The 14,384-nt window shown below is 46.2% G+C and overlaps 1 protein-coding gene across 2 annotated transcripts in view; it reads left to right on the forward strand.

Moving 5' to 3' along the window:
- Positions 1-14,384, forward strand: part of LOC122938508 (potassium voltage-gated channel subfamily H member 2-like) — a 215,523-nt gene that overhangs the window by 31,022 nt on the left and 170,117 nt on the right. For both annotated transcript variants that reach the window (XM_044294060.1, XM_044294061.1), the window contains exon 2: positions 1,217-1,447. In XM_044294060.1, coding sequence (XP_044149995.1) covers positions 1,217-1,447 — 231 coding nt within the window. The remainder of the gene's footprint in view (positions 1-1,216; positions 1,448-14,384) is intronic.

Consider the following 14,384-nt stretch of genomic DNA (forward strand, 5'->3'; position numbering starts at 1 on the left):
CTGGACGTTGCTGGAGTATGATACATGATTTATTAGCAGAATTGTAAATGCAGCTCTGGATGTGGCTACAATATAAGACATGTACCAACAGTATCATGTCTGCAGATCTGGGTGTGACTAGAATATAAGAGATTATAAAGGACTATTGTGAATGCAGCTCTGGATATGAGAAGATTAAAAGACATGGTGTAACAGAATTATGACTGCAGCTGTGGATGTGACTGGTGCATATGACCTGATATAGCAGAAATGCGACTGCAGCTCTGGATGTGGCTGGTGTATTAGACATAATATAGCAGAATTGTGACTGCAGCTCTGGATGTGGATCATGTATTTGACATGATATAGCAGAGTTGTAACCGCAGCTCTGGATGTGGCTGGTGTATAGACAGAGGCGATGGATGGGGTTAAGGTCTGGGCCCTGACAGTCGTCCCTGCACCATTACCTCCTCCAGCACATGTGCGGGTAGCGTTCTTCTTGGGCACATGTATAGAAGTGCCGCACTGCGGACTGGCGGTCGCAGGTGAATGCGTCTGTACCAGTTGTACAGTATCGAGTGTGTATATAATGGCGGCCCCTTCGTATATAGCAGCCCCCGATTCCACTCCGTTCTGTAAGGCCGTGATAATGTACAAACATAGAGAGGACCGCCCCTTTAACGCGCCACCTCCGGTGACCGCTCAAATCTGCAGACGCGCTCCTCCGTTGCGTTCCCATTGTGCGCCGATGACCGGGCGGATTGTCCAGACGCGGTATTATTTCCTTTCACATCTTTCAGCCCAGTTTTGATGAAGTTGACAATGTTCCCCGACCGCCTGGTGTACGGTATGCCGCCATGCGATTTATAAATACAGTCATACGGTTATAAATACTGAATGGGACAAGACTGCAATACCTACTTGTATGGCGCAATATAACCGGTGAGGACGCTGCCACCACGGAGGTCCCAGGAGGATCGGTCATCGATTATCTAATCCTGGAAAACCGATTTAATATTAAATTAGCAAAATTTTCAGAACTGTACACACAGGCTGGGTTGGGCTCACAGTATTTTTCTGTCCTGACGTGGCGGTATACTGTAGGTGGTAAGTGATGTGATAATGGCGTTGCCCGCTGGATATTTCCCTGGTTGGCACCGCTCTCGGCAGGGGGTGTAGTGGATGTGCGCCACCTGCTGTTCTGTCACACTAATGACCTCCCTGTCTTCTCTCGTAGGTCGGAAGTTCATTATCGCCAATGCCCGTGTGGAAAACTGTGCCGTCATCTACTGCAACGATGGATTCTGCACCATGTGCGGGTACACGAGGGCGGAGGTCATGCAGAGACCCTGCACCTGTGACTTTCTCTATGGCCCCCGTACCACCTCCAGCGCGGTGTCGCAGATCGCTCAGGCCCTGGTGGGATCCGAGGAGCGTAAGGTGGAAATCGCTTTCTATCGCAAAGATGGTAAGTTACCACTACCTTTCTTAAAGGGCCGGTACATGTCTTCACTGCTAGGCCGGGTCAGAGGGATGCATGGTACTGCGAGGTCGGATCAGGAGTCTCGCTTGTGAGACCCGGTCCTCCATGAATGTGTGTCCGGCACTTTAGGATGTCGGGGCTCCCACAGTTTCTTCTAAGAGCAGTGCTGTCTTCCAAAGCACTTCTCCCAGGAGCACTGGTGTCCAGCACTATGCCCGCCCAGACGTTGCACCCCCTATGGTATATCCCATAAATATGCTAGAAATGTATAATGTAGGACACCCCCATTAACTGCTACAATTATAATGATCCATCATCAATGTATAAGGGTCAGATATCGGAAATGACAATCCCGGAGCCTGAGGCTGCACCACTGAGACGTTCTGATGGCAGCACGCCCCCGTCTGATTTGTCGGGGCAGTGATGTCCTGGAGACTGTGTTCGGAAGCATCCACATCAATATCTACATCCTTCCCGGTGTGGATGGTGATCTGGACGCACACAGCACCACAGGGGCCATGTTGTTCTCAGGTTCTGATGGGTGGCGTGGCGGTGTCTCGCTCCCGTTCTGTGTACGCAGCTCCCAGCTCGTCCTCAAGGTGATGTGAATAACACTCTTCTATTTATAAACCCATTCCATTTCTGCTTGGAACGTGACGCGGAGGATTTACGGCTTCTCAGTAAGAGTGCTCCGAGGCCTGGATGGAGGCCGGCGCCAATGTAAGGATTCTGTTTACACTGGAATCTAGGACAGCTCCACAGCGCAGGGCTCGGACGGGGACAGATGTGGGCCCTGTGTGGAGGGAACAGGGGCGGACTGGGAACTTAAAGTGGATGGAAGGCTGGACAAGAAATGCCATATTGCGGCACATTATACCGCCCCAACAGAGCCAAATACCACAGTCCATCACAAAATACATCCCCAAAAACTTCCATTGGCCTGCCCCCCGGGAAATTTCCCTGGAAGGTCTATGGCCAATCCGCCCCTGGGAGGGAAGTACAGGACCTTCCACGTTCCACCTCCAGGAGCTTTCATCACTACCCATTCTACACCCATAGGCAATAATATGGAGTTGTTTCCCCCATGCTCCTCTGGGAAGGTCCTCCCTTTTCTCCTCTTGGAAGATTTTCTCCAAGATTTTGGAGGGTGTGTGTGGAAATTTTTTCCCCTTCGTCCAGAAGAACATTTGTGAGGTCAGACCCTGATGTTGGAGGAGAGGGCCAGGCTTGCAGTCTCTGCTCTGATGTTGGATGGGGTTGCGGTCGGGGCACTGTGCGGCCTGTCAGGTTCTTCCAGACTCCCCCCTCTTTATGGAGCTTGTGCACTCGGCGCAGTGATGGAGGAGCAGAAAAGGGTCTTCCCCAAACTGTTACCACAAAGCTGTCACCAGATAATTGTCCACAATGTCTTATCTCCCAAAGCACTAAGATTTCCCTTCATTGGAACTAAGGGTCCGAGGCTGACCCCTGAAAACCTCCCATAGAATTACCCCCCTCCATCGACCCCTGAAAACTCCCCAGAGCATTACCCCTCCACCACCGACCCCTGAAAACTCCCCAGAGCATTACCCCTCCACCACCGACCCCTGAAAACTCCCCAGAGCATTACCCCTCCTCCACCGACCCCTGAAAACTCCCCAGAGCATTACCCCTCCGACCCCTGAAAACTCCCCGGAGCATTACCCCTCCTCCACTGACCCCTGAAAACTCCCCAGAGCATTACCCCTCCTCTACCGACCTTTGAAAAACCCCCTATGGAATTACCCCTCCTCCACCGACCTTCGAAAACACCCCATAGAATTACCCCTCCTCCACCGACCCCTGAAAACCCCCCTATAGAATTACCCCTCCTCCACCGACCCCTGAAAACTCCCCAGAGCATTACCCCTCCACCGACCGGTGAAAAAAAAAACATAGCATCAACCCCCCCCCCCCCCCCCATCTCCACCGACCGGTGAAAAAGCCCCATAGCATCAACCCCCCCCTCCACCAACCCGTGAAGACCCTTCCACAGCATTATCCCCCTTCTGACGACCCCTGAAGACCCCCATAGCATTACCCCTCCACCACCGACCCCTCTGCTCCAGAGTCCAGGGGCTTCATGCTTTACACCCTCCACCCCACACCTGGCATTGTGCTTGATGATGGAAGGCTGGCATGCAGCGGCCATGGACACCCATGAAGCTCCGGGCACAGCACAGTCTTTGTGATTAAAGGGCATCTGTCAGCAGTTTTGTACCTATGCACTTGGCAGCTGAAGACATCTGTGTTGGTCCCATGTTCATATGTGCCTGCATTGCTGAGAAAAAAAGATTGTTTAATATATGCAAATGAGCCTCTAGGAGCAACGGGGGCGTTACCGTTACACTTAGAAGCTCTGCTGTCTGCAAATGCGACGCCCTCTGCACTTTGATTGACAGGTTAAGGTGTGAAGATGTTTTCACTGCCTGGTCCCGGCTATTAAACTGCAGAGGGTGCGGCAGTTGCAGAGAGCGCTGTAACCTTACGTGGGCTCCACTTCGTGGCTACTTGTGTTATATACCGTATATGGGCTTGTATAGTATATCGTATATTGACTCGCCCTGCGGCCTGGATGAATCTGGTATTTAGGTCATAGCTACACGTGGCATCAACTTACATGAGGTTTAACCAGCAGATTATGTCAACTCTGCAATTCACTAATATACTTATACAATATACTGGTTGCTGTCAGTGAATAGGACCATTCTTGTCAGCTCCATGTGAGATAAGCAGTGCGGACTTCAGTGATCTATCTCTGCAGGGACAGTATGGACTTAGGGGGGTTTACAAGGGCTGCATGGGGGTTACCTGCAGTGAGTGGGTGCTCCCCCCCGGCTGCAGGCTTAGCGTTCTCTAGGTCACACTAGGTGAGCCCCGGCCGCGGAGGGTTATTTGGCCGGCAGGATATTGCTCTTATTATAATCCGCAGCTTGTAATATGATTTATGGGATTTATCGTAGGAGAGTGAGAGGTCATCCAGCGGAGGCATTACTGCTCAGGATGGGCGCTCCTCGGGGGGCAGCAGCTGGGAAGTGATAGAAATGGACATTGGCGGGAGGGGTCTCTGATCCTGTGACCCCCACTAGTAAACACTACCTAATCCAAGAGTGTTATATCAGCCCCTAAATGTACACATCTGTATATTACAGTCCTGTATACACCTGTATATTACTGTCCTGTACACACTTGTATATTATTACAGTCCTGTACACACCTGTATATTACAGTCCTGTACACACCTGTATATTACTGTCCTGTACACACCTGTACACACTTGTATATTATTACAGTCCTGTACACACCTGTATATTACTGTCCTGTACACACCTGTACACACTTGTATATTATTACGGTCCTGTATACACCTGTATATTACTGTCCTGTATACACCTGTATATTACTGTCCTGTATACACCTGTATATTACTGTCCTGTACACACCTGTATACACCTGTATATTATTACAGTCCTGTACACACCTGTATATTACTGTCCTGTACACACCTGTATACACTTGTATATTATTACGGTCCTGTATACACCTGTATATTATTACTGTCCTGTATACACCTGTATACACCTGTATATTATTACTGTCCTGTATACACCTGTATATTATTACTGTCCTGTATACACCTGTATATTATTACAGTCCTGTATACACCTGTATATTATTACGCTCCTGTACACACCTGTATATTATTACGCTCCTGTACACACCTGTATATTATTACGCTCCTGTACACACCTGTATATTATTACGCTCCTGTATACACCTGTATATTATTACGCTCCTGTATACACCTGTATATTATTACGGTCCTGTACGCTCCTGTATATTATTACGGTCCTGTATACACCTGTATATTATTACGGTCCTGTATACACCTTTATATTATTACAGTCCTGTACGCTCCTGTATATTATTACGGTCCTGTATACACCTGTATATTATTACGGTCCTGTATACACCTGTATATTATTACAGTCCTGTATATTATTACGGTCCTGTATATTATTACGGTCCTGTATATTATTACGGTCCTGTATATTATTACGGTCCTGTATACACCTGTATATTATTACGGTCCTGTATACACCTGTATATTATTACGGTCCTGTACGCTCCTGTATATTATTACGGTCCTGTATATTATTACGGTCCTGTATACACCTGTATATTATTACGGTCCTGTATACACCAGTATATTATTACGGTCCTGTACGCTCCTGTATATTATTACGGTCCTGTATACACCTGTATATTATTACGGTCCTGTATACACCTTTATATTATTACGGTCCTGTATACACCTGTATATTATTACGGTCCTGTATATTATTACGGTCCTGTATACACCAGTATATTATTACGGTCCTGTATACACCTGTATATTATTACAGTCCTGTATATTATTACGGTCCTGTATACACCTGTATATTACAGTCCTGTATATTATTACAGTCCTGTATATTATTACGGTCCTGTATATTATTACGGTCCTGTATATTATTACGGTCCTGTATATTATTACAGTCCTGTATACACCTGTATATTATTACGGTCCTGTATATTATTACGGTCCTGTATATTATTACGGTCCTGTATACACCTGTATATTATTACAGTCCTGTATACACCTGTATATTATTACAGTCCTGTATATTATTACGGTCCTGTATACACCTGTATATTATTACGGTCCTGTACGCTCCTGTATATTACAGTCCTGTATATTATTACGGTCCTGTACGCACCTGTATATTATTACGGTCCTGTACGCACCTGTATATTATTACGGTCCTGTACGCACCTGTATATTATTACGGTCCTGTATACACCTGTATATTATTACAGTCCTGTATATTATTACGGTCCTGTATACACCTGTATATTATTACGGTCCTGTATACACCTGTATATTATTACAGTCCTGTACGCTCCTGTATATTACAGTCCTGTATATTATTACGGTCCTTTACGCACCTGTATATTATTACGCTCCTGTATATTATTACGCTCCTGTATACACTTGTATATTATTACGCTCCTGTATACACCTGTATATTATTACGCTCCTGTATACACCTGTATATTATTACGCTCCTGTATACACCTGTATATTATTACGCTCCTGTATACACCTGTATATTATTACGGTCCTGTACGCTCCTGTATATTATTACAGTCCTGTATATTATTACGGTCCTGTATATTATTACGGTCCTGTATACACCTGTATATTATTACGGTCCTGTATACACCTGTATATTATTACAGTCCTGTACGCTCCTGTATATTACAGTCCTGTATATTATTACGGTCCTTTACGCACCTGTATATTATTACGCTCCTGTATATTATTACGCTCCTGTATACACTTGTATATTATTACGCTCCTGTATACACCTGTATATTATTACGCTCCTGTATACACCTGTATATTATTACGCTCCTGTATACACCTGTATATTATTACGGTCCTGTACGCTCCTGTATATTATTACAGTCCTGTATATTATTACGGTCCTGTACGCACCTGTATATTATTACGGTCCTGTATACACCTGTATATTATTATGGTCCTGTATACACCTGTATATTATTACGCTCCTGTATACACCTGTATATTATTACGCTCCTGTATACACCTGTATATTATTACGCTCCTGTATACACCTGTATATTATTACGGTCCTGTATACACCTGTATATTATTACAGTCCTGTATATTATTACGGTCCTGTACGCTCCTGTATATTATTACAGTCCTGTATATTATTACGGTCCTGTACGCACCTGTATATTATTACGGTCCTGTATACACCTGTATATTATTATGGTCCTGTATACACCTGTATATTATTACGCTCCTGTATACACCTGTATATTATTACGCTCCTGTATACACCTGTATATTATTACGCTCCTGTATACACCTGTATATTATTACGCTCCTGTATATTATTACAGTACTTTGTGTTCTATCCATGGTTGGTTGGTGTGGAGGGTGTCAGGTGTCAGCAGCGGCTCAGATGCTCTCGGTGAATGAGTGCGCCCTTTTTGTCCATTCCCTGGTGCGCGCTATAATAACCTCCCTTCGCAGAACACTTGATACTCCTCGGCCTCCATTAGGTTTGTCCGGTATCCATTCCAGGCCCCAGAGGATTCTGGGAAGGAGACATCTGGTGCTCGGCAGTAATGAGCGGGGGCTGCATTGCAGCAGGAGACTGGGGAGCGGCTGAGATACACCAGGATCAATAGAGATGTCATCCGGCCGCAGGCTTCAAAAGTAATTGGAGTTGGTCGGAAAGATGTAGGGGAACAATGGGGACAAGGAGAAGACCTATCGATCTGTGGCGCCATGCTATCATTTGCAGCGCGCACGCCTCACCATTCGGCCCCCTGGGCATGTGAGGACGACATACATGGCCATATAATACCGGAGGCTTATACCGCAATCCTAATTGGCCCCTAGCCTCCCCCATCATACTGTACCCCAGTCATATCCTGAAACTTCTCACGTCCCTGGGATTCTGCACGTCACCGCAACCGATCCACAAAAATATAGTTGTGTGAATGGGGCCTTAGTCATTAGAAGGTGCCATTGAGTGCTCACCAAGAAACCTGAGACCGCTGGGAAGGAGGCACAGGCTTCGTGACCGAGACTGTCTGTAATCTCTTCAATACACTTTGGGGTCATTTACTGACATTCTATGCCAGTCACCCCCACCGATCTGAACATATCAAAAGTTTACTAACGGTACAGTGCCATTTTAAAGGGGTTATCCCAAGAATAATGTAAAAAATAAAAATCTGACATCTCATAGTCCATGACAGTATCCAGCCCTGTACCTCACATGATCCAGAGATCTCCCCATTCATCACTCCAGTGTCTCTGCTACATTTATATAAAGCTGGCGGCTAAGGGGGTGTGTCCTTTCTCAGAGGGGGTGTGTGTGTGTCCTTTCTCAAAGGGGGTGTGTGTGTGTGTGTGTGTGTGTGTGTGTCCTTTCTCAGAGGGGGTGTGTCCTTTCTCAGAGGGGGTGTGTCCTTTCTCAGAGGGGGTGTGTCCTTTCTCAGAGGGGGTGTGTCCTTTCTCAGAGGGGGTGTGTCCTTTCTCAGAGGGGGTGTGTGTGTGTCCTTAGAGGGGGTGTGTCCTTTCCTCAGAGGCGGTGTGTGTGTGTCCTTTCTCAGAGGGGGTGTGTCCTTTTCTCAGAGGGGGTGAGTCCTTTCTCAGAGGGAGTGTGTCCTTTCTCAGAGGGGGTGTGTGTGTGTCCTTAGAGGGGGTGTGTCCTTAGAGGGGGTGTGTCCTTTCCTCAGAGGGGGTGTGTGTGTGTCCTTTCTCAGAGGGGGTGTGTCCTTTTCTCAGAGGGGGGGTGTGTGTCCTTTCTCAGAGGGGGTGAGTCCTTTCTCAGAGGGAGTGTGTCCTTTCTCAGAGGGGGTGTGTGTGTGTCCTTTCTGCAGCTGATGGCAAGTAAAAAATGGATGTGCTTCCATCTCAGTGAGCTGGACAAATAATTTTGAAAAAGAGCAAACTGCAGCTGTACACATACATTTTATTGAATAGCTCAGTGGCTATGCAAAATTTTTAATTACATTCAATTACAAAAGTATTCAGATCCAGGTGCTGAAAACTGCAGAATATTTTTCGTGGGACAACCCCCTTTATTTTTTTTCTTCCTGGGGGAGAGGGGGATTCTTGTAATAAAAGTTCTTGTGCGATACGATTGTATAGATGGTACTTCTATAATAAAAGCTAATTAAAGATGACCTAGATGCCCCACATCTAGTCGATGGCACTGAAAGAAAGGCATAAAAGTCTTTAAAAAAAAAAAAATTTTTATGGCATTTTTTGAGGACCAGTGGAGTACTTTTGAAATGACTGCCCGTCTGGTCTGACGCTTTTACCCCTCACATAGACTGCCATTGTTCTTTTTACTAGTGCGTTTAGCGTTTTTCTAGTGCGTTTAGCGTTTTTAACGGCGTCTTGCGTGGTGTTTTTTGTACCAATAGAGGGGGGGGGGGGGGGCACGTGCTTTCCTGTAAAATAAATAAAAGAAAACGTAATATAGTAAAACACACTCTAAGGGCAAAAATATCTAAAAACGCGCACAACACAAAATTGTGTGACACCAGACTTGGGCCTCATTTACACGACCGAATATATTTTTCAGTCCGCAAAAAATACGGATGACGTATTTTGCAGAATGGAACAGCTGGCCACTAACAGAACAGTCCTATCCTTGTCCGTAATGCGGACAATAATAGGACATGTTCTATTTATTTGCAGAACGGAAATATGAACATACAGAGACGGAACGCACACAGAGTAACTCCTGGTTTGTTTTTTTTGCAGACCCATTGAAATTAATGGTTCCGTATACGATCCGAAAAAAAAAAAAAACTGAACGGACACTGAAAGAAAATACATTTGTGTGCATGAGGCCTTAGACGGGCTTCTCTGACAAGTCCCTTTTAGGAATACCACTTAGGGTGCATTCACACGACCTTACGTGTTTTTTCGGTCCGCAAATTACGGATCTGCAAAAGATGGATACCAACCATGTGTGTTCCACATTTTACTGAACCCATTTTTTTTGTGGGTCTATGGAATGGACATACGGATGCAGACAGCGCGCAGAGTGCTGTCCACGTTTTTACGGACCCATTGACATGAATGGGCCTGCATCCTGTCTACAAAAAATGCAGATCGTATGCGGACCAAAAATAGGGTCATGCGAGTGCTCCCTAATTCTGATAGTGAGGGGAACTCCTGGTGCAGAGGTGGGAGTCATGCTGGGGCCCCTCAGCTCGGTGTTGGCCCTCCTGGGGCCGGTATAACCTCACATCCAAACCTTCAGGATTTTTGGCGCAGCTTCCATACGAAAAATTCACACGAAAAACGAATGCAGAACTTTCCCATTGACTTCAGTGGGGAATCCACATGTTAAACTATACTGCACTTTATATTTTTTTTTTTTACCCTTGTGGTTTTCAAAATCACGCCTCGGAATAAAAAAACTTATCCTGTCCATCCATGTGGAATTGGAATTTCCATTGAAAATGGGCAGGAATAAAAAACGTTTCCAAAAAAAACACCTCAGCAAAAGAAAAACAGGTGCAAAAAACGCAGATGTGGATTCCGCATCAGGTTGTGGTCAGTGCTAAAAATCCTCTGTGTGAACATAGCCTTAGGCCCGTGACCTGCAGAATGAGAAGTAGATCCGCCGTTGTCATTCTCCGCAGGGTCATAGAGTCCACAGATCTCCCTCTGGCAATCACCGTTGCGTGAATTAACCCCATCAGGCTCGCTTTTTTTTTAAAGGGAGTTGTATTGCACCAACGTTGATTATAAACTGTTAATGACAGACCTCTCCCCCTCAGTCCTGAGCAGCCATTTTGTTGATTGCCCTGGGCTTGGGGATGCTTACTTTATTGTGGGGGGGGGGGCGCTATAGCTGCAAAATGATGCCGATCAGGGGAAGTAAAGGTATGTAAACCCCCGCCCCTGTCTACGGACCCCCAGCAGACAAGGGACGTTTTATGTCCTCCTCACAAGAGGCTCTCAGTCTCTGATACAGAAAAATCTGTTCCGACTAATTGGGTATTTGTTGTAATCGCTGGTGATTAGATAAAGGGAGAGGTGGCGGGAATATGAGACAGGGCCTGTCCGCGTCAGCGAGGTGACCGCAGTCACCAGTGCTGCCCATAGACACAGGGCAGGACATCTACCCCATTGTAGTAAAGCGGGTGACTGATGTGAGAACCTACCCTGTACTGTAACCCGTGTGCAGCCGTCTGTCATGTCTGTGGAGCGAATGTTTTACTGCAAATTACAGTCACCATATAGCCTTATAGGAAACACGTGAATGGGGGAGGGGACTTTTTTCCACAGGCACTAATTATTGATCCGGAATTAGATCATCCATCAAAGAGTCGAAACATGTTTCAGTGTTGTATTATATATACCAATAGCATCTCTTTATAGATACATTACATTACTTATCCTGTATTATACTCCAGAGCTGCACTCACTATTCTGCTGGTGGAGTACCTGTGTACATACATTACTTATCCTGTACTGATCCTGAGTTACATCCTGTATTATACTCCAGAGCTGCACTCACTATTCTGCTGGTGCAGTCACTGTGTACATACATTACTTATCCTGTACTGATCCTGAGTTATATCCTGTATTATACTCCAGAGCTGCACTCACTATTCTGCTGGTGCAGTCACTGTGTGCATACATTACTTATCCTGTACTGATCCTGAGTTACATCCTGTATTATAGCCCAGAGCTGCACTCACTATTCTGCTGGTGCAGTCACTGTGTACATACATTACTTATCCTGTACTGATCCTAAGTTACATCCTGTATTATACTCCAGAGCTGCACTCACTATTCTGCTGGTGCAGTCACTGTGTACATACATTACTTATCCTGTACTGATCCTGAGTTACATCCTGTATTATACTCCAGAGCTGCACTCACTATTCTGCTGGTGCAGTCACTGTGTACATACATTACTTATCCTGTACTGATCCTGAGTTACATCCTGTATTATACTCCAGAGCTGCACTCACTATTCTGCTGGTGCAGTCACTGTGTACATACATTACTTATCCTGTACTGATCCTGAGTTACATCCTGTATTATACTCCAGAGCTGCACTCACTATTCTGCTGGTGCAGTCACTGTGTACATACATTACTTATCCTGTACTGATCCTGAGTTCCATCCTGTATTATACTCCAGAGCTGCACTCACTATTCTGCTGGTGCAGTCACTGTGTACATACATTACTTATCCTGTACTGATCCTGAGTTACATCCTGTATTATACTCCAGAGCTGCGCTCACTATTCTGCTGGTGCAGTCACTGTGTACATACATTACTTATCCTGTACCGATCCTAAGTTACATCCTGTATTATACTCCAGAGCTGCACTCACTATTCTGCTGGTGCAGTCACTGTGTACATACATTACTTATCCTGTACTGATCCTGAGTTACATCCTGTATTATACTCCAGAGCTGCACTCACTATTCTGCTGGTGCAGTCACTGTGTACATACATTACTTATCCTGTACTGATCCTGAGTTACATCCTGTATTATACTCCAGAGCTGCGCTCACTATTCTGCTGGTGCAGTCACTGTGTACATACATTACTTATCCTGTACTGATCCTGAGTTACATCCTGTATTATACTCCAGAGCTGCACTCACTATTCTGCTGGTGCAGTCACTGTGTACATACATTACTTATCCTGTACTGATCCTGAGTTACATCCTGTATTATACCCCAGAGCTGCACTCACTATTCTGCTGGTGGAGTCACTGTGTACACTGTTTGTGCTGCGGAGACATTGAGGAGCGGGCGGAGGTGTACGGTTACATTCGTAGGCTGTAAGATGAGTGATTTTCTGGCACGCTGCGCTCATGTTACCTCCGCGCTCAGATGATCTCATCATCCACACAGATACCGCGTTAAATATGAATATTCCTCTGACGCCGGCTGTACACAGCAGCCGATAAATAATTGATGCCTCCGGAGAGATATTATGTGATCAGTCAGAGCTGTGTCATATTTAATGAGCACTGATCCTTCTCTCCGCTCCATCCCGTCTCTGTACTGTCAGGTCTAAGTGTTACATCCTGTATTTATATCGTCCCTCAGAGCTTACAGTCTACCGTAATCCCCTTACCACATTGACGATCAGTGGGAACAACCTTACGGTCTATATCAGGAGCCCAAAAACCTGCAAGGACCTAATACTTGTCACATCTGAGGGTTGGTTACAATTGTATCCCATCGAGACAATGCTCTGTGGCTTGCAGCAATGTATCCGTCTAGAGCAGGGGGTGGGGGCCGCATTGTCACATCGCTCTATTTCAAGGGGCTGCAATGTACAGAGGCCAATGTAAAGTGACTGGGGAGGAATGATCGCTATCACGGTCATTCCTCCTTCATTTAGTTACATTGATTATCAGTAGCACATCCCTGATTATACCGCCAGTTATCAGGAGCTAGCGCTCTTATGTACACTCGTTCCCAGAAATAGACCTCAATATCTCGGTGTCATAAGGGTTTAAAGCAGGTGTGGACTGGGAGCTTGAAGTGGCCCCTGGAAATATACTAAAAGTGGCCCCATTTTGTAGTCGGGTACAAATTGATGGCAGTCGGGGCCAGCAATACCATATTGTCGCACATAATACCGCCCCAACAGAGCCAAATACCACAGTTCATCACAAAATTCTGCCCCCATGAGCACAAAATACATCCCCAATAACTCACTGGCCGGCTGTGAGGAGGCCCCAGGCGGCCCCCTGGGCATCGACCCACCGAGAAATTTCCCTGTGAGGTCTATGGCCAATCCGCCCCTGGCTCAAAGGGTTTTCCCAGTAAAAATGAATTTTTAACAAGTTCTTGCAGCATGGCCCCTGAAACCGGAGATTTATACTTACCTGCTCCCCGCCGCTCCGGTCCTCCGCACTGCCCCCATCTTCCGGTCCCCGCGCTGTTTTTACTCGGCAGTGCATGGCCATGGTCACATGTATATGTCCAGCCAATCACTGGCTTCAGCGGTGATGTGGCCACAAGCAGCGTGTCACTGCTGAAGCCAGTCATTGGCTGGAGCGGTGTATGTGACCATGGACTGCAGGTAAGTACACATCTTCTGGTTCAGGGGCCACGCTGCAGGAACTGGTTCATAAATCAGCGATTTCCTTCACTGCAGAGGCCGCGCTCCCTGGTTATTACCGCCTCCTGCCAGTTACAGGCGCCATTCAATAACCAGTAAGCATTTTCTCTTACTGGTGGGGAGAGCGCTTATTGGTTAACACTTTAATAACCAGGCCTGAATGGTGCGTGATGTAGCGCACGTGGTGGTTCG

This window comes from Bufo gargarizans, chromosome 5 (assembly GCF_014858855.1).
Source record: "Bufo gargarizans isolate SCDJY-AF-19 chromosome 5, ASM1485885v1, whole genome shotgun sequence".
Classification (NCBI taxonomy): domain Eukaryota; kingdom Metazoa; phylum Chordata; class Amphibia; order Anura; family Bufonidae; genus Bufo; species Bufo gargarizans.